Source organism: Typopeltis vanoorti, chromosome 24, assembly GCF_054136105.1.
Source record: "Typopeltis vanoorti isolate ZY-2024b chromosome 24, IOZ_Tvanoo_1.0, whole genome shotgun sequence".
Taxonomy (NCBI): domain Eukaryota; kingdom Metazoa; phylum Arthropoda; class Arachnida; order Uropygi; family Thelyphonidae; genus Typopeltis; species Typopeltis vanoorti.
The window spans coordinates 33,688,826-33,715,889 of record NC_143572.1 but is presented as its reverse complement, the minus strand read 5'-3'; the positions used below and the strand labels follow the sequence as shown (position 1 = coordinate 33,715,889).

Here is a 27,064-nt window from a genome sequence, read left to right as displayed (position 1 = left end):
CTATGTGTTTTATAGATGTATGCAAAACATTTCCTAGTATAAAATTGCAAGATATTATAAATATAATAGTGAAACGATAAACACAGATAGATAGTTAGGCTTATCACAGATATTTACACAGATGAAAAGTGTAATGAGGTACTGCAATAATGAAACAAAAACTGAAATGGGGAAAGGAATTAGGGTAATTGAAGTCCATGTAATACTGCTTTGTATGCTAATAGGTTTTGATATGATAATACAATAAAAGATGAGAAGTTAAATGAAATAAGAAGTGATAATAAAAATTTGTAATAGATAGCACATCCGTTCTGCAAATGTTAACAGATACCAAACATAATGTATAAAGAGAAGGATTTTATTTTGAACAGATATACCAAAAATATAAATGTGGAAATAGGGGGACAAGAAACGGGAAGCGAGGAGGTGATGAATTTTAAATACTTAGTAATCTAGGTTAACTGAAAAGGAACAGAAACATCCATCTTTTCTGTTCAGATGTCCAGAAATCAAAATATTGTTTGCTTAAACCAAATGAGATTTAAAGATCTTTAAATAGAAAAAAGATGGAACATAAGAATTTAAGTACTGAAACTAAAACATATATATATATATATATATATATATAAAAGTATAAAAAGACCACTTTTTAACTTATATATCTGAAATAAGAGCTGGAACAACCAAGACTGTTTTGCTGTTCAACTTGTATGTTAATAATATTGGGAGAGGTCTTGAATGGTGATATGCAGTTGTTTGCAGATGATGCAAAGGTGGGAAGAACAATGAGGAGACAGTGGATGCCATGTCTTTGCAAACAGACTTGAATGCAGTGGCTGAATGGGCACAGAATGGGGATTTGTGAGTTCACCATTGCAAAGTGTAAAGTTTTGAAATTTGGGAAGCAAAGATGGGATGTAAAGTGCACAATTGGTGGAAATATCTTGGAGGAGGTAGAGTAAATGAGAGTGAAATGTGAGATCTGGGAGTGATTGTGGATGAGGACTAAAATTTGGGGGACATATTACTAAAACAGTGAGAACAACAGATCATGTGAATGACATGGATGCACTCACCTGTAAAACTAAGGATGTTATTGTTCCATTGTATAAAGCTTTGATCAGTCCACATATGGATTACTGCACTGCACAGATTTGGTCACCTAGTTTTCAAATTTTCAGAAAGATGAAATATTGGAAACAGACAATTGATTAAGGTGATTTCCTATCTCTGCAATGTTCAATATGAAAACAGCAAAATGCAATTTGCTGAAACTAGTGGATAGGAGGAGAGCAAGAGGTCATCTCTGGGCACTGTATAAGGAGGGTGAGGAGCAAGTTTCTTCCATGAAGAGTGGTGGTTGATTGGAATGCATTGCCCGAAAGTATGGTGAGTGCAGAAACCGAATATATTTAAGTCAATGTATATCTATGTTGTAAATATCTAATTCTTCTCTGATGTCTTCATTTCTTATATGGTCCAATTTTGTGTATCCTTTAATTGCTCTTAAAAATCTCATCTCTGTATTTTACTTTCATCTTTCTTTTTAACAATTCATGTTTCTGAACCATATATATTTGAGGGAGTGGACATTACTTTATAAAATTTTAGTTGACTTTCTCTTCTTGTTTTTTCATTTATATCTTTGTCTTTTAGATATGTTATTATGCAGTCTAAATAATTAAACTGTGTCATCTGTTCTATTACTTTGTTTTCTGTGACTATTTTTGCTCTAACATGATCTCAACCTTTAAATGCCATGACTTGTTTTCTTTTGTGAAATTTTTAAAATTGTATTGTCGGCTTATTTTGTTTAATTCATAAACTGATTTTTAAAGGTCATCTTCATTGTCTTGTAATATAATCTGATTATCTGCATACAGCATTGTATTGATAACAGTTCTGGTTAACTGGATAATTGTTTTCCTTATTTTAATAATCTGATCAATGTATATATTGAACAGAGTTGGAGATAAGCTACATCCCTGTCTGATGCCTTGATTTATTTCAGTCTCTTCTGTTAATTTATCACCTAATTGTAACTGCATGTTTGTATCTTTATATGAACTTTGTATAGCTTGTTACTAAAATAAAGAGCCAAAAGACTTCAGGTTGGCGATGCAAAAAAGATGAATATATAGATGCTTTGGGCAGCACCTATGTCTTTTAAGTAGTCCACACTAAGGCAACTCGGGTATGCAGAGGAATGTATTCCTTCAAGCTTTTTGGTCAACTTATGAAAGTTTCATAAGTTGACCAGAAAGTTGACCATTTTTACATTTGGCTTTGAATTAGTATTTCTGTAATTAGTTGGTTTGAATTGTATTTTGTTTTTGTGATGTGCTTTTTAACAGAATTTTTCAATGATATAAGTTTAGTGTTATTTATAATTATTCTAAATGTAGAAGCATGCAGCTTAGTTTAGTCTAAAATTGTGTTATAGATATATTTATATTATTTTAATCTTACAGGGTTTAGAAGAAGAATATTTTGTAGAAGTATTCAATGGATTGCAAAGGCAGTTCAAAGTCACCAAGCTAAATGCCTCCACATGCTATAAATTTCGTTTAGCTGCAGTTAATGATAATGGCAAGAGGTATCTAAATATGTTTACTTGTGATATAGTTTGTTCAATGATAATGAGTTTTTCTCAGTATTATTAATATTATTATTTATGTGGGTTCTACGTGCAGTCAAAAGACTCATCGTGAGAGGCCCATTCTATCAATTAACAAAATACCTATCATACATCTCCTTAAATCTATTCACTATTGGGGGTGCTCACAACCACTCATTCACCACTCCATGTAAAGAATCTGGTCTGCACATTCTTACTAAACACACTCTTAGACAACTTCCAAGTGTGGCCCCTTGTTTTCCTCCTACTCCCCCATGTATTGAAAAATTTATTCTGTGTCAATATAAGATTTATCGTATCCCCTCGCCCCTACCTGTCAGCTAAACTCAGCAACCCACACCCTCAATCTATCCTCATAGGGAACATTCCACAGTTCTGTCACCAGCTTGGTCAGTCATTTCTGAATCCTCTCTGCCACCTTCCAATTCTCAAGAAATGCAGGTGACCAAATCTGTGCACAGTCAACATGTGGCCGAATCACAACCTTATAAAGAGGGATAATAAGCTCTCTATCTTTACTTGTCAATGTGTTCTTCAGCATTCAAATAATTCAAGTAATACTTTTGAGGTATTTTGCCAACACTTGTAGTATGTCCTCTGAATTTCAAATATCTACCCACCATCAACCCAGATCCCTAGCCTCATCAATTTCATGTAAACTAGTACCATCAATATGATGCGAAGTGTGTAATCTTATCATCCCAAAGGGATGACAAGATTAACGTCAAAGATTAAATTAACTCTACACATTATAAACTGCACATCTATATACTTCTGCACAATCTTTCCATTGGCAATCATGGCCCTTCTTCTCAGTTCTGTCCTGTCATACCAAGGCAGCAGGCTCACAATATTTAATTTCTTACTCTTCATTTTTGCTCCTTCCAACAGCTCTTTCATATCCTCTCTTGTTGCATGTTTTTCACCTTTCAAATCATTTGTGTCTGCCAAAGCAAGTAACTCATTTACTTCTTTCTTTCTTCTGCAAACTTACAGCTTCAATAACATCCTTTTTCTTTCCACCTGGGAAATATGCTTTCATAACTTTCCCATTAAGTATACCTCTTATCATCGAATTCCCCCCCCCCCCCATACAATACTTATCTCTTTTTCTCCCAGTTTTTTGTATCATTTTTATTCTTTTCCCATTCACTCTTTCTTTCATTCACTGTCCTTCCGTAACACAGCAATCGTTTCTCCAGTCGCTCAAGCTCATTATATCATCTACATATCTGAAATTTTCTAATTAAGCATGATGCTGTAACTTAAGTTGAAGTTATTGTTGGATTTTGGCTAAATGCAAAAATTTCCTATAGATTTTTTTCTTAAATTCTTTTTAAATTACAACTTTGTTTTCATATTTTTAAATATAGGCACATGCACTCTGCATGTAAGTTATCCATAGTCATGCTGTCTAGTTTGTACGTTTATTATATCATGATTCAAAGAATGCCTTTAAATTGCTCTTTCTTGCAAGTGGTTATCCACTTCCTTATTTTCCAAATTTTCAGTTAAAGAAAAATTTTTCTCTTAAACAGACTTTAGAACTCGAAACTTTTCATACCTATCACCCAGAAATATTTACTTACTGGCTGAAATAGAAGAAAATATAAAGAAGCACAGATATTGATTGAATAGTTTCCTGACTCATCAAATATAGTAGGCGTGAATAATTAATTATACAAACACATGAATCGGTTAATATAATATGGTAAAATAAAGAGATACTCAGAATGAAAAGAATCACTAATTATACCAAAATGTCAGCCTGGTTGGTCGAGTAGTTAGTGTACCTGCTCTCCAACAAACAGGCTGCCAGTTTTAATCCTGCCATGAGGTATGGATGTTTTTTATAGTCTTTAGGTGGGAGATGAATTTCATCTCCCAGTGTGAAACCACTGCCCTGATTATTGGAGGTCTAAAGTGGCTTGAAATTGTTCCAGGTGTTTTCTCTGCAGTAGGGTTCCAGACTTGTAAAAAAAAATAAATTTTAAAAAATAGAAAATTGATAAAAATAGAAAAAAAAAATCCCTATTTCACTCATAGTACAAAATATACTATAGCTTTGCAAATAACCTTTCATGGGTAGGATCAACATAAAAAAAAAAAGGAAACAAAACTGAATGTGACGATTACAGAGGGATATCACTCCTGTCTGTAGGCTACAAAATTTTATCTAATATTATACTAAAAGGAATCTTACTTATATGCTGAAGAAAATATAAGTGAATATCAAGCAGAATTCCAAAGAAACAGACCCACTGTTAGATCAGATTTGTACACTAAGACAAAAATTAGAAAAAAATGGGCAATATAATCAACATGTTCATATTTTAATTATAGATTTCAGAAAATTGCAGAATCTTTTTATTGCTGTATCCATTTTAATCCTTTCCCTTTCTCCCTCCCTCCCTTCCTTCCTTTTTTCCCCCTTTTAGGATTATATTAGAAATAATATTGGGGTTTAGCTATCTATAAGTGGATGTATTTTTTTGGAAAAATTGATTTTGCATGGTTGAGTCATTGTAAAGAACTTGAGGTGAGACTAAGTTGTCCTCTGTTTGTGTGCAGCATGTCTGCAAATATCTCAGAGAGCGTGCAACATCAGACAGATTCCTTATATAGTGGTTTGCCTGTCCTGCATACAACTATACAAGGAATCCACCAGGCAAAGTCTGGTGGATTCCTTGGCAGAGGTAAATTGAGTATCTGCAGTTCATCTACATACACAGTGAAGTTGACTTCCTAGGTAACATTATTTTTCAAAACTAAACTCAAAATGCCTTGCTTTTTTTCAATGCTAGCAGCCAAGCTGGAAGAGAAATAGAAGCATTTGCTGTAAGCAATGATCAAAACTTCCATCTGTTAACTTTCTTTCTAAAATTTGTTCTCTCTATTCACCTCTGAAATAGAGAGATCTTTTCTTAACACATTCACCCTCCAGATATGTTGTACAGATCATCTGTCATCTTAAACCAAAATCCTTCCCAGAGACTTTCCACTTACTCTTAAGTATTCTAAAATTAACTTCTCTGGAATGAAATTTTTTTGTTCTCCAGTCATAATAAGAATTGTAAAAACCAATGTTTATTGACGAGCACCAAAATAGTCTAAAAGAAAAATTTAGCATACTGAAAATGGTTTTGAGACATGAACTCCAGTCTCATTCTCGACCTGCAGCAATGCATTCAACAATTGAATAATTGCTGTGTTTTGCAAAGGCCATCAGACACACTTTGTTATTTGTACTTATACTTCTTTCTCATTGTGCTGCTATAACAAACCTACTTGTAATGATTACATCCTCGCTTCATTTTTCTTCTCCATTTCCCACATAAACAACAAAGGCAGATTACCTTTTCCCATTCCAGAAAGTGCATATGAGGAATTAAGTAAACTTGATAATAAGGTAGATGTTAATAAGGTAGTAGGATTTGACAGTACATTGCCATATGTCTTGAGGGAATGTCCTATGGACTTAATGACACAACTATTTAACATGAGTCTTGCAATGGGGTGATTCCCAAATGAATGAAAGATAGGAAAAATGATTCCACTTCACAAAGGAAGGAGGGGGGGATATGACTAAGGTTACAAATTAAAGGCCAATCTGTGTATCTAGGGTTTTTGTTCAAGTATTAGAGAAGTTGGTGAAGACTAAGATTCAGAAGTGGATTGATAATAGCAGTATTCTTTATTATTCAAATTAAGTGGATATTGAATCCAACATTATTCATAGCCAAATATAGAAACTACAAGAGTTTCATGCTGAATATAGAGACTATAAAAGTTTCGGCAGATACAAGCATACGCCAATCTTTCATGACGGGCAACTCGTAGTAAAGGTGGAGCAAGCTCCAATCACTGTCCTTAGTATTTTCCCATAATGTAAAACGCATCTCCTAGGAGATGTCTGATGTTATACATTATGGGGGGGGGGGGGGTCACTACCCAGACCGGTTTCGACCTTTTTTGAGGTCTCGTCAGTGAGAGCTAGACCAAGAATACTCAGGATGAAGTTATACAGAACTTGTACTTTACGATACGAGTTGCTAAAAAAGATGTCACGTTATAAAATGTACCAATAATTACTGAGAAAGAGAGCCAAAAGGCTTCACTTCGGCAATGCAAAATTATTCAAATTAAGTGGATATTGAATTCAACATTATTTCATAGCCGAATATAGAAACTACAAGAGTTTCAGAGAAACTACAAGAGTTTCAGAGAAACTATAAGAGTTTCATGCTGAATATAGACTAGAAAAGTTTCGGCAGATACAAGCATACACCAACCTTTCATGACAGGCAACTTGTAGTAAAGGTGGAGCAAGATCCAATCACTTACAATATTCCCATGTCCTTAGTATTTTCCCATAATGTAAAATGCATTTCCTAGGAGATGTATGATGTTATATATTATGGTTGGAGGTCACTACCCAGACCGGTTTCGACCTTTTTTGAGGTCTCGTCAGTGGGAGACCTCAAAAGACCAAGAAGACTCAGGATGAAGTGATGCAGAACTTGTACTTTACGATACGAGTTGCTAAAAAAGGTGCCTATATTCGCCTATGAAATAATGTTGGATTCAATATCCACTTAATTTGAATAATTTTGCATTGCTGAAATGAAGCCTTTTGGCTCTCTTTTTCAGTAATTTTTGGTACCTTTTATAATGTGACACCTTTTTTTAGCAACTCATATCGTAAATCACAAGTTCTGTATCACTTCATCCCGAGTATTCTTGGTCTAACTCCCATTGATGAGACCTCAAAAAAGGTCGAGACCAGTCTAGGTAGTAACCTCTGCCCATAATGCATAACATCATACATCTCCTGGGACAGGGGTGTTCAACCCGTCGATTTGCAATCGACCGGTCGATCTCTTGTGTATTCCTCCTTACTTACAAATTTAATTAAAACTGAAAACATAATATTTTATTTATCATTATTTTGTATTATATTTAATTCGCTTTAAGTGTATTGCTATTGTTTATTTATTTTTCGTTAAAATTGTCAAATCAGTAATTTTCTTATAAGTCTGGGTAAATGAATTAATTTCGATCAGTGGAAGTCAAACAACGAGCTGAGTGAATACGATTATAAGCAAAGTGTAAAAACTCGATTGTAGCTTAAATATTAAATATTCCCAAGCACATTACATCGATTTTTTTACTTAGGTCAAGTCCTATGTGAATATTGTAAAAAAATAAACTTTGTTTGTTTCGGTATAGTTTGTATTAGATGTTTTTGTAAATAACTCTTTTGAAGCTAACTGTATATACTGCTTTAATAAGAATATGTTAGTGTGTTAAAAACACAAAGGCAATGTTTTTGTCGCCGAAGCTATACATGGTGGCATTAGAAAGATTGTTATTGAAACTTGTATGAGAAAAGCTTGCAGGCTCTAAGTGTAAACATCTCCGAAGTCAGTCAGAAAGAGTTCAAACAACTTTCCGATGGCTGGCAACTTGCAATCAAAAGAAAGCGGAGGAGAACAAAAGGCGTGCCGAACTTGAAACTTAAGAAGAAAGACTCATAACGATTCTTTGGGGGTTGGCAAACTTCATGTGAGGTCTCAGAGGAGGCCTAATAAAAAGAGACTGATGCAAGTAGAAGGGGTCCCGGTTCCAGAATTGCTGTCAGAGAGGAGGCCGCGTGGTCCAGAGTCACCATCAGAGAGAATTCCCGGATCCATGTTGCTTGAGAGAGGAGTTTCCCACTTCCAGAAAGGAGCCTCTCGGTTCAAGACATCGCTAGAGAGAGACTACTTCTAGGCTGCAGACAAGGTTTCAAATTGCCAAAAGAAAGAGTTCCAATTGCCGGAGAAAAGTTTCCAGGCCAAGTTTATGTCAAACATTCACCAGTGTGTTGCGTTTTTCATTACAATTTGATGAATCAAACGACTAAACTGATATTGCTCAGTTAATGGTATTTATTTGCATGGTATTTCAAGATTATTCAAGTAAAGAACTTTTGAAAATTATACCATTATTGGGAAGGACTAGGGGAGAAGACATTTTTTCAGCATTTGATGAATTTGTGAAACAACACAAACTTCCGCTTTTTAAACTTGTGTCTATTACTACTGCTGGTGCTCCTGCAATGATAGGTAATAAATCAGGCTTCATTTCATTATGTAAAAACGATGACAAATATCCAGATTTTTTAACGTACCACTGTATTATTCACCAACAAGTTCTGTGTAGTAAAAGATTAAACACAAAAGATGTTTTGGATATTACAATTAAAATTGTAAATTCTGTTCGAGGAAAAGCCCTGCAATGGCAGTTATTTAAATTACAGGCAGATGATGATAGGGAACTTCTGTTGTACAATAATGTCCGCTGGCTCAGCAGAAGTCAATTTTTAGAAAGATTTCTTCTATTAATTAACGATATAAAAAATTTTCTTGATGAAAAAGGAGATATTTATCCACAATTGAGTGATAAAAGATGGTTGTTATACTTATCATTTTTAGTAGATTTCTGTATACGAAATTAAGCAATTTAAATTTAGCGTTACAAGGTAGAGATAAAAATTTAATTGACATGTTAAGTTCAATAAAAACTTTCCAGTAATATTTACTTTTATTAAAGAAAAATATAAATGACTGCGAATTTATACATCTCCCATATTTATTAAAAATTTTTGAACAAAATCAAGAAATGCTTTGCTATGAATTAAAAGAATTTATTCATGAAATAGAATTAGTTGAGGAAGAAATAAATTCAAGATTTAAAGATTTTAATAAAACTGAAATGATTGTATATTTTATCAGTAATCCATTTCAAGAAAACTTGAACATCACAGAAATTTCAAATAAAATTAGTGGGCTGTTTGATATAAACCAAGCTGAAATAGAACTTGAGATAATAAACATTCAGAATAGTTTACATTTAAAATCAATAAACAATGAAGTCATTTGGAAGTATGCACATCAAAAATTCCCAGTATTAACTGCTATTGTGCAAAAAATTCTGTCGTGTTTCAGATTGACATACTTGTCAGAATCCGCTTTTTCAAATATGACTGTCCTAAAAAATCAATTAAGAAACCAAATTACAAATGATCATTTGGATAATTGTCTGTGATTGGCCACTTCTTCATATCAACTTCTTGACTATGAAAATATTGCGAGGTCCAAACAATGTCGAATTTCATATTAACTTTTTTTTTTTTTTTAATCAACCAGCATTTCCTGTAACTTGTGAGTTTGTAATCAATCTGTTGTTTTTTCTAACTTTGGTTATCCAAAATAGAGAAATAAATATTTTATTCCAATATATTTGTTGTTGTTTTTGTTGTATTCAAATAATTAAAAGTGATAAATAAATTTTTAAATACACAAATAAAGTTTTTAGTTGTGTATTTTTTTTTTAGTTGTTTATTTGTGCGTAATCTGTGGGATTGCATGGTATACCAGCTCGTGTTGTACGTGAAGCGGCTAAAGAATTGTCAGTGCCCTTGACCATTTTGTTTAATTTGAACCTCGGGTCTGGGTCAGTCCCAAGGGGGTAGAAAGAGGGGAAAATAGTTCTGTTGCATAATGGTGGTTCCAAGGGTGCTGTTGAAAATTACCAGCCAATCAGCATAACAGGAATCATTATCAAGGTCTCGGAGAAAATAGTCAAGAGGAAAATACAAGATTGGATAGAAGAAAATGGGATACTGTATCAGGGACAGCATGGTTTTGTGAAGGGTAGGTCATGTCTCAGTAACTTGCTCACGTATTATAACATAGTGACTGCTGAACTGGATAAGGGTAATGGGTTTACAGTGATTCTACTGGATCTTGCAAAGGCCTTTGACAGGATACCACATGGAATTCTAATCAGTAAATTGCAGCATATGGGGATGGTATAGGGTTGGTGAGATGGATAGGAGGGTGGTTGACGGAGAGATATCAGAGAGTGTTTTATTCAGGAGTAGAGTCCACAAGACAGCCTGTGACTAGTGGTGTGCCACAAGGATCTGTTCTTGGACCACTGCTGTTTAATTTGTTCATTAATGATATAGGAAAGGATCTGAGAGGAACAGTTCATTTGTTTGCGGATGATGCAAAGTTGGGTAGGGCAATAGTGAATGCAGATGACGTTAAAATTTTGCAAGATGATTTAGATAGATTGGAGGTTTGGGCTAAGGAGAATGGATGTCAATTTAATGTGGCAAAATGTAAGATTATACATTTTGGGGTGGAAAGATTAGCAGCAGTTTACTACATTGGTGGAACTGTACTCCAGGAAATTGATGAGGCACGAGATTTAGGAGTGTTGGTGGATAAGGAGTTGAAGTTTAGGGGGCACATTGCAAAAGTGGCCAAATCAGCTCATCAAATCACTTGATTGCTGAAGAATACGTTGACAAGCAGATTATTGTTCCTCTGTATTGAGCCTTGATAAAACCCCATCTCGACTACTGTGCCCAGATTTGGTCACCTAGGTTTCTTCTTGATGGGGAGGAGGTGAAGAGGATCCATAGGCGAGTGACCAAGACGATAGCAGGTCTGTGGAATGAACCTTATGAGAACAGGTTGAAGATTTGTGGGTTGCAAAAATTGGTTGATAGGCGGAGGAGGGGAGATATGATTGAGACATTCAAATTACTGAAGGGTTTCTATAAAATTAATTCAGAAGATATTTTTGAGAACAGGGCTGGTTGTGAGAGGACTAGGGGACATCCATGGAAACTGGGAAAAAGTGTGGTTAGTAAAGGTGTTAAAGCTGGGTTCTTTACTTTTAGAGTGGTGAATGAGTGGAATGCGCTCCCAGAGTCTGTGGTGGATGCTGTGATAGTGAATGAGTTTAAGGCGAGTTATGATAGATACTGTATGAATGTCAAATAGTTGTGATGAATATGATTTGGGGCCTCCCTTGATGAGTCTAATGACTCCTTGGAGTTGCCCGTAATAATAATAGTAATCAGATATCAGTTTGGGGGAACATGATCTGTATAAGAGAGTTGATCGCCGAATAACTTATATATAAAAGAGTAAATTGCCAAATAACTTTTTATAGAAAAGTAGCTCGCGTAGTAAAAAAGGTTGAACACCATTGTGCTAGAAGATGCGTTTTACATTATGCGAAAATACTAAGGATAGTGATTGGAGCTTGCTCCACCTTTACTACGAGTTGCCCGTCATGAAAGGTTAGTATACACTTGTATCTGTCGAAACTTTTATAGTCTATATTTGGCATGAAACTCTTGTAGTTTCTATATTCGGCTATGAAATAATGTTTGGATTCAATATCCACTTAATTTGAATAATTTTACATTGCTGAAGTGAAACCTTTTGGCTCTCTTTGTCAGTAATTTTTGGTGCCTTTTGTAATGTGACACCTTTTTTAGCAAGTCGTATCGTAAAGCACAAGTTCTGTATCACTTCATCCAAGTATTCTTGGTCTAGCTCCCACTGACGAGACTTCAAAAAAGATAGATACCAGTCTCGTTAATGACCTCTCCCCATAATGTATAGCATCATACATCTCCTAGGATATGGGTTTTACATTATGGGAAAATACTATGAACAGTGATTGGAGCTTGCTCCACCTTTACTACGAGTTGCCCGTCATGAAGGTTGGCGTACGCTTGTATCCGCCGAAACCTTTATAGTCTCTATATTCGGCATGAAACTCTTGTAGTTTCTATATTCGGCTATGAAATAATGTTGGATTCAATGTCCACTTAATTTGAATAATTTTGCATTGACGAAGTGAAGCCTTTTGGCTCTCTTTTTCAGTGGTATTCTTTATGATTGTCAGAATAGGTTTGCTAGAGGAAGGTCGTGTTTTAGCAGTCTGCTTACGTATTACAAAAGGTGAACAACTCACTCGATAAAGGAGATGCATGTACGGTGGTTTATTTTGCTTTAATTTTTCACTTGAATTTTTCAAAGACCTTTGATAGGCTGCCACATGACTAGCTGGTAACTTATCTAAAACAGATGAGATTAGATAACAGACTAGTAAGTTGGATAGCTGATTGGCTGTTGAATAGGTATCAGCAGGTTGTATATGAAGGAGTAGTATCCCAAAAGAGAAAGGCTTAAAGAGAAAAATACTGGTGTAGTACCATAGGGATCTGTTTTGGGACCATTAGTGTTTAACTTGTGCGTTTATGACTTTGGGACTGGCTAAACTGGAGATGTTCAGCTGTTCGGTGATGATGCAAAGTTGGGAAGGACTGTAGGAACCCCATGAAAAGTGGAGCAGATGTTTGTGGACAGGAGGATCTGAATACACTATGTGAGTGGCAAATGATCGGAGCTATCGTTTTAATGTTGCAAAGTGCAAGGTCTTGAAATTTGGCAGGCAAGGTTGGGATGCAGAGTATGTACATGGAGAAATTTTGAAGGAGGTGGAGGAGATGAGAGATCTAGAAGTGATGGTGGACAGAGACTGAGGTTTAGGGATCACATTGCTAAAATTGTAAGAACATCCCAATGGATTATGGCAATGATGAGGAGAACAATGACATGCAGAAGCAAAGAGGTTATTGTTCCCCAATACAAGGCTTTAATCAGGCTATATATGGACTGCTATGTAAGATTTGGTCACTTGGTTTTTTCAGGGCGATGAGGCTGTATTAGAGAAGGTTTTACTAAGTTGGTGTCAGGTCTATGGAATGTCAAATATGAAGAGAGATTGACAGAATGCAACTTACAGGGTCTTCTGAATAGAAGATGAAGATGGGATATGATTGAAACATATAAGTTGGTGAGGAGTTGTTAACAGATTAATGCGAAGAAGATATTTCATAGAGTAGAGAGGGAGGCAAGGGTAGAGCTAGAGGCCATCCATGGAAGCTGTATAAGAGAGTGTGAGCAGGGGTAGTGAGAAACATGTTCTTTGAGTGGAGAGTGATTGGTGAGTGGAATGCATTGCCTGAAAGTTTGGTGATGTGAAAAAAGTGAATGGGTTCAAAGCAGGGCTTGAACTTTTGGCTTGAGAAAGTATAGACCCCTTACCCCCCAAACACACACATATTCAGTCCTTTGACTAAATGAAAATCAGATAATAATAATAATCTTCTGATATCTTTCTCCTGTGATATTTCTTGTAGAAGACCACAGGAGAAAGACATCAGAAGAATCTTAAATATCCCCAAGAACTACTCACATCCTGATGTCTTCTGGTATCTTTCTCTGATTACACTCAAAAGTTGTGCTTCAGTACTAACACCTGCCCTGTATTGTTTCTGCATTCTTCCATAATTCAGGAACTATTCCAGCAGCTACTCCAATACAACGAAGTGAGCCCATGTTCAACCCCAGTCCTTAAGAAAGAAAGAAAAAAAAAAAAAAGGAAGAAACTAAATCTTTACCATCAAACTATTGACCTATTGTTTTCAGTCCTTTTAAATAATAATGAAATGGAAAGGTTTGGAGAAACCTGCGCTGTTGTTCCCGACATTTCTAGGGCATTGGATCATATCTGGCAGTGAGGCCTGTACAGAAATTGTCATCATTTGGTGCCTCCATTTTTTTGTAATCGTACATGATGATGAATATTTATATTTTTTGTGCTTTCCCACCATTGAAGGAGTACTCCAGTATGCTCTGTTCTGTCGCCTACCCTTTTTTTTTCTCCTGTATGTAACTTCCTTTCACTGATCCATTACCTTATCTATTCATATGATATTATTTCATTCCTCCTATTGCTTTGTAGTACCTCAAACATTCCAATGTTCAGTATCATCTAGAAGTGTTTTCCAAACTTTTCAAACTCAATGCAGTACCCACACACATGCTGCATGTGTGTGTGCGGGCGTTCGTTTGTTCCTCCCAATAGTAACCCTACCAGGAGGTAATTTATTCCTACATGCTCTATTACATGTAGCTTCCAAGTACTGATTAACATTTATATTTCCAATTTTGTATCAGTATTCACATTTATGTTTTTACATTTATATGTACATATTCTGACCTTTACATCCATATTTATATTTTTATATATACATATATTTACACTATATAATTCATACAATATCAGTCATTTATGTTACATTACAATGACTGGAAGTTGATCTTATTGGCAAATTTTAATTAATTCTGAGTAACACTTTTCGATAAGTCTCTGGCCACTTGTCTCCGGAAGTGATGACATGTTGTATTAGTGGCATCCAGGTGGATTCCAGTAGCTGACAGTCATAAAGGATGTAGAAAGATTCTTCAACAGTCTTTTGAAGGTGTGAACTACAAATACATGATGGTGATTCCAGGATTAGTGTCTTAGTTTTCCATGTCCTGTTAGAAGCTTGGTTAAACCTGGAAAAATTGCATGTGTTTTCAGCCAGAGTCTGTTTGTTATGCTTGGCAAGAATTCTTTTGTTGTTGAGCCATTTTTTGATGTTTTCCATTCTTCTTTCCACAAGTCTAGGCTTCTTTCTTCTGCGAGTGTTTTTATAGCAGATTTCGAGTACTTTTGTTTCTAACCGCTTCTTTAGCCAGGTGATCCGCTCTCTCTTTTCCTGCTATCCCAGTATGAGATAGCATTTACCCAACAGAACTTGATTTTCCATCCCTCTACACTGAGATTTTAAACTAGATTTCTTGTCTGTTCTATTAACGCTATATGGTTGTTCTGGTTTTTTACATCTATAGTGCTTCTACTATCACTGTAAATTGTGGCTATCTTTTGATGAGAGCTGTTGAGTTCTAATTCCTGGAGATATGTAAGTGATTGAACTATAACAAGTTGTTCTGCTTGGTTGTTGGAACAGAGAGGATGCAGTCTAGAGCAGCATTCTTATATAATGGACTGCTTGTTATATGCAGTGAAAGAACAGCAGACGTTCCCTCTGGTTTTGCTTCCATCAGTGTATATATATGAAGTTCATTACTTTCAGAGCTTTGCTGGGTGAGGCCACCTACTGTAGTGAAGTGGACGTTTGTAGCAGTTTGGATCAATGTTGTAATTTTTGTTATATCTTCCAGAAGTTACTTCATACATAAGAGAGAATTCTTGTATTTTCAGGCAGATCGGTATTAAATCTGCAATAACACAAGCTGTTTTGAAAGATATTGTCCTGTATCTTTTAATTATATATATGCTATAAGACGTTGAACTCTGTTTAGCTTTTGTCAGTTTTTCGTTGATTTTTGCGAATGTTTCCAGGCATGTGCAGCATAAGACATTAATGGCAGTATAGCTCTGATATATATTGTTTTCAGCATTCATTGGCCTAATCCCAACTTAATCCTTGCTAATTTTGCTAGAAGGTTTACAATTTGTAAACTTTTTTCGGCAACATATGAGATGTGTTTGTTGAAGGTAAATTTTTCACCTACTGTTACTCCTAGGTATTTTAGCTCACTGGCTACCTCAAGAACTTCCCCGTTTAGGAAGACTGTTACAGGTTGTTTTGATTTTTTATATGAGATGTGGAACACTTTAGACTTGGTGCTATTGAAGGTAACTTTCTTCTCGCATGCCCACTCTGCAATTTTAGAGTTCTTCGTCGGCTGTTACTTCTAACTGTAAGCCGTTGCATCCCCGAATCATTATCAATGCATCATCAGTGTAAGGACATTTATTTCAGTAGTGCAAGGAAGTCTTAATAGCGAGTCGTACTGGATGTTCCAGAAGTGTGGTCCACAGCAGAAGCCTTGCAGGCAGCCTCGTTTGACTTCTTTTATTACAGCTGTGGTTTTTAACATCATGGTTGCTCTTCTGTCTATAAAATAATTTTTTGTAAGATAGAGTAAGTTTTTTGGACATTTTAAATCTCTTAATTAATTGATTATGACTGGCCACCACATAGCATCAAAGGCTCCTTGTACATTGATGTGTGTGTGTGTACACTAAATTGAAACAAAAGTTTCACGAAACAATATTTGCCTTTACTATATGTAATACATATAAACAGAAATTAGGAAATATTTTATTTAATTCAGTGGATATGCTTGCCATAAAACATAGACAATTTCATTTTCATTCACATAGAATAATTATAAAAATCAAGTGCGTATTAGACCCATCATTGTTTTTCAAAGCCGAATGTAGAAATTATGAAAGTTTCATAAAAATAAGTTGACCAGAGAGCTTACGTGAATACATCTGCCAGCATTTTACGAGTTGCCATAGCATAGACCATTTAGAAAGCATGAATGCTACCCGGGTGTCCATATATTTGCTTTCTAATTAGTCCATTTTTGATAAGGTTTCACCGGCCTGACAGCTGTTTCGAACTGGTTGGTTCACTTCAAAGACCAGGCAGAAACCTCAAGAGAGCAAAAACTCTCTTACAATTCTAAGGAATTTGAAATGTCAGAGAGGTGTATTTTTCGTAAGTGAACTCTCAGTCAGCGCATAAAAGTATTTGCTAAAATAAAGAGCCAAAAGGCTTCAGTGCAGTGATGCAAAATTATAAAAATCAAGTAGATATTAGATCCAGCATAATTTCAAAGCCAAATTTGGAAACTATGATAGTTTCATAAAAAATAAGTTGACCAGAGAGCCTATGGGAATACACCCATGAGCATTTACGAGTTACCCTAGCGCGGACTACTTTAGAAAACATGAATGCTGCCCAGGCATCCATATATTCGCTTTCTAATTAGTCCAAATTTCTAATAGTTCTAATTAGTCCTATTTAATAAATTCATATTGAAATTTGGTAGGCAAGGTTGGGATGCAGAGAATACAAAAAGGAGACAAAAGAGAATACAAAAAAATGGAGGAGATAAACAGATTTTTGTTCCCTACACCTGTTCTTTTGGAAGAACAGAGTGAAAATGTTTTTGATAAACATCCTCTCCCAGACCAACTTCTCTACATGGAAGAAAAATAAAGCTACTTGTTTTAGGCTGTGTATTATATGTAGTAATGATTACTGCAAATTGGTGATAACTGGAATGAAAATGACCCTTCATAATGAAAAACAACTCTCATTGACATGCTGCATACAGGCAAACAAAAGTTTTATTATAATGCCAAACACAGTAACTAATTATTCTACTGACAACCTTTCTAAAATTTCAGTTACAGTCTGCATTCATACATCTGTTTCTGCAACAAATGCAGAACTTGGTTTCTGCATTCGTTGGGTACAGAAACCAACTGTTTTATGTAAAGCAAATGTGTGTGTATTTATATATATACACACTTGAATATTATATATATATATATATATATATATATATATAATATTCATACACACAATCAGAATTGCATTCAGTTCACCAATATAAAATTTTACAAATGAATAATCAAAAACATTCCAACTAGCATGCTGTTTATATATTTAAAATAGTTTAAAAATGTGCCTGCTTGATGTGGATGGGATGTAATATACTGTGAATCAAGTTCCTGCTTGAAGCAAAACACAGAGAATGAGATAGAGCTGACATGAATGTTTTAAAGCTATCAAACCTATGAGATTAACTGATATTTTCTGTTTTATTTTATTTTAAAAATAAATAAATAAATAAATGCTGGTTGTGACCTGCTAAATTGCTTTCACGACCCACTAGCAGATCATCACCCACAATTTAAAAAACACTGCCTCTAGAAGTAGCTTTAAAGGCAAACTTGCATGCTATGCTATGCTTTAATGTAATGAGGACAACTTACTATTACTTTTTTTCCCACAAAAATTAAAACTAACTTATTTCAATTTATCTTCCATATCCCTTATAATATACGTATTACTAGACTGGATCAGAACTCTCTCTCTCTTAGAATGACATTTGCCTTTAGCATTTCCTGGCTTAAAGAAATCACATTGATTGCCTCCTTAATTTATTAAAATTCAGGCATTAATTTCTGCCTAAGATGCTTTTCATCCATTTTGCTATCCAATTTCACCACCACTTAACAAATCTTAACTCATGATACTATTCTTATGTTTGAGGTGGTGCAAAACCTTTCTAAAATTTTTTGATGCTCTCCAGAGTAAAGCATTCTAGCTGATTGAGAATACCTCTCTTTCAAATCTTATTTCTTTTCTGTATGTATACTTTTATGACTGCCACTCTTCTCAACTAGCAGCCATTCCTCTGCATTGTACTAAACTTGTAAAAACACGAGAAGCAGCTGCCTATCATCCTTTTACACCTCAGCTTGAACACACTGAACCTGTTTTTTCATTCTTTCTGCTTCTTTTCTGTGGAACAGCCCTCCTTATGAGATATTGTGTTCCTAAGTTTTTCAATAAAATTATCACTGGGTTCTTTAACCCTTGCTCACATATTGCTGTAGTGCACTATAAGTTCTGCAGCCTTTTCCCCTCCCAGTAGTAACCCTACCAGGAGGTAGATTTATTTCCTACATGCTCCATTGCATTCAATACATATATTACATGTAGCTTCTAAATAACTGATTAAGATTTATATTTATTTTTTGTGTCAACATTCATATTTACATATATTTATATTTTTATATTTACATATTTTACGCTATAATCCAAACATTATGAGTAGTTATATTAAATTACAATGATTGGAAATTTATCTTATTGGCAAAATTAAATAATTTTGAGTAGTGCTTTTGGATAAGTCTGTTTTGACACTGGCCACTTGTCTCCTGAAGTGATGTGTTGTATTTGGGACATATGGATGGAGTCCAGCTGACAGCCATAGAGTAAGTGATCAACATTCTGTTGAAGGTGTAGACAACAGATGCAAAATGGTGATTCCAGAATATGGAATCTGTTTAGGTAATACCTTAAATTTTCCATGTCCCATTAGTAGCATGGTTAAACTTGGAGAGATGGTGTGCAGTTTCAGCTGGAGTCTGCTTCTGATACTTGGCAAGAATTCTTTTGTTGATCTGTTTTTTGATGTTTTCCATTCATCTTCTCACAAGCTTTGGTTTATTTCTTCTGCCAGTATTTTTATAGCTGATTATGGGTACTTTTATGAGTGCCACTCTTTTTAACTAGCAGCTATTCCTCTGCGTTCTACTAAACTATAATTCCCAGAGACATGTCAGTGAGTAAATTATAGTAAGTTCTACTCAGTTATTTGAACAGAGAGGATACAGCCTAAAACAGCATTCTTTTATAACGAACTATCTGTATACTATGACTGAACAACTCGCATTTCCTTCTGTTTTACTCCCATCAGTGTATATCTGTTATCCATCAGTTTCAGTGCTTTCCTTCTCTTTAATATATGCTTTCTTTGATGGATGAGGCCACTTACTATAGGGAAGTGGAAGTTTGTAATGGTTTGGATCATTGTTGGCATTTCCGTTATAGCTTTTGGAAGTGGCTTCATGTGTTAGTCAGAACTCTTGCACCTTCAGGCAGATCGGTGTTAGACCAGCAATAATGCAAGCTGCCTCAAAAGATGTTGCCCTGTGTCATTTAATTATTCATAGGGCTATAAAGGCATTGAGCTCTGTTTAACATTTTTTCATTTTTCTTAGATTTAATGCATCTTTCCAGGCAGGTGCAGCATACGATATCAGTGGTAGATAGCTCCAGTACATATCGTTTTTAGCACTCGTTGGCCTAGTCCCCCACTTTATCCTTGCCAACTTGGCTAGAAGGTTTACAGTTATAAGCTTTTCCTGGCAACATATGAGATGTGTTTGTTGAAGTTCAATTTGTTGTTTATTGTTATTTCTAGGTATTTTAACTCACTGGCTACCTCTAGGACTTTCTCATTAGGAAGATCATTATATATTGTTTCAATTGTTTACGTGAGATGTGGAGCACTTTTATTGAAAGTAACTTTCTTCTCACATGCCCACTCCACAATTTTAAAAACTTCATTGGCCGTTATGTCATAGCATTATGTAATGATTCAGTGTCACTGAATCATTATCAGCACATCATCAGCAGAAGCTATGACTTTGGTTTCAGTGGTGAAAGAAAGTCTTAATATAGTTGTGCTGGCTTTTCCAGAAACCTGCTCCACATCAAGACCATTGCAGGCAGCTTCATTTGACTTTTGTTACAGTTGTGGGTTTCACTGTCATGGTTACTCTTCTGTCTGTGAAATAAATTTTTTGTAAGGTAGAGTAGGTTTTTTGTACATTTGAAATATCCTAATTATGTAATTGTGGCTAGTCACCATGTAGTATCAAAGGACCTTGCACATCGAGTGAGATCAATAGCATGTCATTATTTATTTATTTATTATTATTTTTATTTATTTATTTATTTTTATTTTTATTTTTTGCTTTAGAACTGTCTGGAGTGAACTTTTTAATCTCCATAATAGTGTCTACAGGGATTGATTAAGGTCTAAATACATACTGATTACTGCTTAATAGGTCTCTTGAATAGATAAAGTGCATTATTCAGTTTATCAGAAGTTTTTCTAGTACCTTGCCAGTGACATTTATGAGATTAATTGGCCTGTATGTATATTTATCGGCATAATTTTAGAGCATTTCCATAATAATTATAAACTGTTATAAATTTGGGGAATTCTGGAAGCATTCTTAGGAGCATATTGCTAGTTATCCTATTCTCTCCAGGGGGTTTTCTTGGATTCATTGATCATAATATTGATTCGATTTCATTAGATGTAAATAAATCATCATTAGGAATACCTGTATCTATTCCCATTCTTTTGTTGGTGCTATTGAAAGTTCATATATTTTGTGAATTTCTTCATTTGTTGATTGGGTGTCATCAGGAATAAACCTGTTTATCATTATAACTATGATTTCTGCTAAGTTTCTGGTATAAGAGCCATCTGTTTTTTTAATAATTGATAATATGCTGGCCTGGTTGGCCAAGTGGTTAGCGTATCCACTCTCCAGCTAAAAGGCTGCGGATTTGAATCCTGCTTTGGGCTTGGATGTTTGTGATTGTCTGTGGAAATACTAGTGGTGATGAGCAGTAGATGGTGTTGATGTAGTTGTAGTTCATTGTAGTTGGTGGAGACAGAGTTGTAGAGTAGGTGTCCCCTCCCCCGATGAGTTCTTGGACTCCCTGGAGGTGTCACATAATAATAATATGAGTGTTGTTATATTTTTGCTTGCTGCTAATTTATATATACCGTTCCAAGGATTCGATGTGCTTGTCAAAGTACAAAATTTTTTTCACGATTAAGTTTTCACATTTATAATTTTGGATTAATAGCTGTATTTGACTTTATGATAATTCTGTTGTCTGTTCTGCCTTTGATTGTTGTAGATTCTTTGATTGAATTGTTTGAGTGCATTAACACATTTTCTTAAGACTGGTAGTTTGTCATTCCACCAATGTACTCATTTTTTGCCATTGATCTTTAGCTTCTTGGGTATTTTAAGTGTTTAGTCACAGGATTTTTTTAAGAGATGACAATGTTTAGAAACAATAGGAAGTCTGTATCTGCTTATGTTGATGCCCAGATGGCTAAGTTTTTGTCTAGGTTAAGCTGCTGTTTGCTGGTGACAGTGAACTGATGCTCTGAGATTAGGCTTGCAAATTCTCCTTTCAGTGCTTTTGCAAATGTATCTATGCTCTGTTCCACTTTAAGATTGCAGTCTGCTCACCACAAGGAAAGTGCATATTCTGTGCTCAGAGGTATCGATGTTGCTAAGCAATTGCATCCTCTCGATCTATGAAAGATGATGCACATTGCTGTTTTACATACCTGAAGTTGAGATCTTCCATCATCTGATAAAGCATTGTTCTTGATATTTGTGGCAGATCAGATCACTGTTGACTTCAGCAATCAGCATGTTCAATGTGGGCTGCTCATTCCTGAAGAAAAATGTATGCATCTTTTGATGAATGGCAAGGCGAATGAAATCATCATATTTTGGCATTGAGTGCTTGGATTGGCTGAGTTCAAATCCCTGTCATGCCTGCTTTTTTGGATGTTTGGCACATATAACCTCTTTTTATCATCTTTCACACTAAAGATGGTTCTTTCCAAACACTGGTCAGCTCGCTCACCATCACTAGTCTCTTCCTTGGTCTTGCCAGGGTGTGAAGCTCACAGCTTTATAAAAACATTCATCAAAATTTACTTTGATTGACTCGTCAGTGTTTACTCATGAGAATTTCCAATAAAAAAAAATCTGGAGTCGCAATCGAAACACCTGTCTTGTTTGACATGTTTGTTCTGATTTTATTGAAATCATTGCCTGACCCATGGAGCAATACAATTGGTTAAACAATATCAGTCAGTTTATTAGTTATTTATTTTTGTGGTTTTTTTAAAGTAGTACTGATTTTTTAAATGTTATGTTTGATTTAAAAAAGACTGACTATGCTCTTAATTTTATGTCCAAATGATATTTTAATTGTATCCAAAGAAGGGACTTTTGTTGTTGTTAGTGGTGGTGGTGGAATTAGCATTTTCCATGAGAAAGTGATTTTCTGCAATCTTAAAGTGTAACAGTGTATAGGTTGGTTTCTTTTTGATGAACTATAGAGGAAATTACTCACTGTTAGAATGAACATTGTGCAGGCTATCAGTCATTACTAGACACATCCAGTTTTCCTGTTCGATACCATACAAAATCAGGTCCGAGTACTACAGTCTACTTCCAGTCTTGTGTGTGTGTGGGTTGGTGTGTGAGAGAGAGTAAGTGATCACTAACTAGTCTCAGTGCCTCTTCAGTGTTACTGTCAGGTTCTATCATATAAAGTTCTATCTAGCAACACTCTTATAGATCTGCTTTACTATTGTAATCTTGAATAGGGGAGGCTTAGATTCTTACAGTCTACTTCTCAGCCCCTATTCTGTCACCCACAGTATATCTGTAACATAGGTAAAGCTGGAAAGTTTGCTCCATGGACCAAACATGTATCCACCATTTCAAACCTCCAGTAAGCAAGGTAGTGTTTCACTGGACAATAATCTGTTGACTAGGGGGTATCTATCACTGTTTACATAATCATCTTAGGAGTCTTCACATATCTATCACCTATAATCTAGTTGGCATTTCCTTCAACTAGAAAGATATATAAAATTAAGGGGATAAAAATCCCTTATTATTTTACAGCCAGTATGCAAAACTCTAAGATCAAAAACTATGATCTAAGAGCATACTGGCTGTAAAATAATAAGGGATTTTTATCCCCTTAATTTAATTAACTTCACCAGAAAAAATAGCCATTTGGCTTTTCATCTTAGTTATAGAAAGATATATGTTTTGGCAGGCAATACTCACCAGAGTTGACATAGGACCATTTGTGAAAACAGGCTATACCTTGAAAAGGTGAGGTTGGCTTAACTGCAAGAGGCTGTTGAGCAAGTCAGTCTTCTTAGAAGCTGTAACCATTGACTCTACCCCAAAAGGAAGTAGACCATTGTGCATGCATAAGCTTAAACTTTGTAAATTTATTTTCTGTTTTGGGACAGCTGTGTTCTGGGATATAGAGAAGAGAAATCAGATGTTAAAAAGAAGTGTGTTCATTCTGAATCTTGTATGTAAGGACTCCTGATAGTTAATATTTGCGAGATGTACAACAACTAAAAGTATAGCTAATAATACCATATTGTAGTTCAAAATAAATATATATAAACTATTTTCCCATTGAAATAATCAATCTTTGTTGTCCCTTTTGTGAAAGAATAGAATTTACCAATGATATTAAAATTTGCACATTAAAGTATGTACAAGGATTGTATGTCGTTTTACTATGCTGTAAGACAAGTAAAAATTAGTAAAACTTGAGTCTCTGGAGAAATTTTGAAAAAGGTGATACAGAAATCAGTTTTCTGAATAATCAAGATAGAAACCATGATAGTCCTACATATCTGAAAACTATTATTTTTTAAAGTGAAGGTGTAAGTTAAGATATTATCACTTGCAAAAAGAGAGAGTACAAGAAACTGTTCAATAGAGAATGTCTATACTTATTAAAAGTAGTAGAATAGATAGTTATTTTTACTTACTTACTCCTGTCAGCAAAAATTAGCCTTTCAGGAAATCTCTTTTTTTATGGGAACCCCAGTCATGAAGCATTATAAACCTTTCTCCACCAACCACCAAATATTCTGTCTTTGTAAAATTAACCTATATGAAACCTATAAACATCAGCCAATTTCCTCATTGTCAAATTATTGTCATCTTGATCCTGTTTTTCACCAGGTCATTGTAAACAATAATTTGACAATGAGGAAATTGGCTGATGTTTATAGGTTTCATATAGGTTAATTTGTCAAATTATTGTCATCTTGATCCTGTTTTTCACCAGGTCATTGTAAACAATAATTTGACAATGAGGAAATTGGCTGATGTTTATAGGCTTCCTATAGGTTAATTTTAAAAAGATAGAATATTAGGTGGTTGGTGGAGAAAGGTTTGAATGGGTGATGTTGTTCCCAATCTCAGTTCCCATAGTTCTACATGACATGTCTCAATCTGCTGACACTGTAAGCTAGATCTTAAATATGGTCAGTAATATCTCAGGCCTTCTGTATATTATATTCTCTTAATCAGATTGCTAATCTTTTCACTCGCATTCTCTTCTTATTGATCCCAAGAATCCACTAATGATAACTGAATCATCGATCTTTTTTGAGGTCCACAAAAGTCAGATGTGTTTCCTGCATTTTGACCATTTTTTCTATGATCTGTCTTAAGATGAAAATGCTATCAATACAGGGCTTTCCAGCAGTAAAGCTCACCTTTGCTTCTGACATGGAAGTTCTAATGTAGGAATTAGTTTAGTAATTAATTTAGTAATGATTATCAAATGAATGTGAAAAACATGTAGTGGAATAAGTTTTATGAAGCATCTTTTGATTATTTTATAGTCAGTATAGTGAAGTGGTGTGCTTTGCTACAATTGGGAGTACTCCAACACAGCCCCTCTCTCCCATTTTAAAAGAGCAGTTCATAACCAAATTACATGTTGAATGGCAAAAAAACCTTAATGATGATGATTTTACACTGCAGATGGAGGATGAATCATCTGTAAGTATTTTTTTTAAATGTTATTTATATTGCTTTTCTATACTAAACGTTGATTTGCCTAAAACCCATCGGCAGTTTTTGAACAAATTTTTAAAAAATGTAAATTAATTTTTTTTTAAATTTTCATTTCCAAAATTAAAAAAAAATTTAATTTACATTTTTAAAAAATTTTTATAAATAAAATTTATAAAAGTGCATACTTTTATAAACTCCTTATTATGATTCTGTGTTTGCTAAATATATATGTTAATAATGAACAATAATATTTGTCACTATGACATATTCGGTATATCGTGCATGTTTCACTCAAGCTAGAACTTGCTTGACAGTGTATTATGTCCCTTCTGGGTCAGATGAGTGCAATTTTTACGAAGTCTTCAGTATATATGGGAAAGTATATATATATATAGCATGTATATGTGCAAAGTATATGTATATATGTTGCATGTTAGTTTGAATGTTTTCAGTTAAATTTTATTTGTAAAATTAGCTTTTATGATAATGATATAGAAAATCAAATGCATTCTGATTTCAAGCTATATATATAATAATAAATCTTTATCTGTTTTTGAAAAATTGCTTTTCATAAATTGGTTGGTTTCTGCAGCAGTTGATTGCATTATGAACAGTAGTGACTATATAATTTCTGCAACTAAAAATTTGAAATAGATTGTTAGGAGAATTTATTTAATTAGATACTGTTTTGTGCTATAATAATTCATTTTGTTTGCCTGTATGAGAGGAGTTATTTTTCATTATGCAGGATCATTTTCACTCCAGTTGTCTAATTATTATAATTGTCATTAAATATAGTACATAGACTGTAACTGTCTATGTGTGTCTGCAGTATGATATATGTTGGGGAGGGGGATTTTTCACTATTCAGGGAAATTTTCATTCCGGCCTTTCATAAGAGTAGGCATAGCAAACAAAAATCCATTAATTTCTGTGAATAAAAACGAATCCAAGAAATCTTTTTCCCTCTTCTCATAAATTTTTTATGGCCAACATAAATGTGAACATCAGTGGTGCTGCGTGCCTATTTCAATCAGACAGCCGTGTGGCTTATGCAACCCCTAGCTACAACATTTACGTTTAACCGTATAATTGCATTTTTATTGATGCATGAAAGTTTTAAGAGTTCATAGTAAATCAGCACTCATCTTAATTGATCCAATGCAATTAATTATAGATAACTTTGACATATGTAAAATATGTATATATGACATATATAACTTCAAATGGAACTTTATGCTTTATAGAAAGAATAAAGGTCAAATGAACAATAGCTATGCTTCACATGCAGTATTTATGTGAGAAGCACAAAGGGTTTAAGCTTCGTGGTGGGATTAGATTGTCATTGGCAAATACTAGAATGATACACAGATAATTTGAATTTTGATACGATTTTTAAATACAGCCACATAATATACACAGAAATTGGAAAAAATAATCACTTGGAAATTATTATTTTTCTGGATTGAACCAAAGAGAGGCTGAAATAACTAGTTTTTCTTATCTATTGATACACAAGTTCCATACTCCTTCAACTATAATCATACAATCCCAGAAAATTCTGGCAGAAAACAGGATATTCGGTAGATCGTCAACACTGTT

At 34.6% G+C, this 27,064-nt stretch overlaps 1 protein-coding gene across 3 annotated transcripts in view; it reads left to right on the top strand.

Moving 5' to 3' along the window:
- The window catches only part of LOC150093092 (fibronectin type-III domain-containing protein 3A-like), a 557,362-nt gene that overhangs the window by 310,713 nt on the left and 219,585 nt on the right, over nucleotides 1–27,064 (top strand). For all 3 annotated transcript variants that reach the window (XM_090414067.1, XM_090414066.1, XM_090414069.1), the window contains 2 exons: nucleotides 2,472–2,596; nucleotides 25,288–25,447. In XM_090414067.1, the coding sequence (XP_090270193.1) occupies nucleotides 2,472–2,596; nucleotides 25,288–25,447 (285 nt within the window). The remainder of the gene's footprint in view (nucleotides 1–2,471; nucleotides 2,597–25,287; nucleotides 25,448–27,064) is intronic.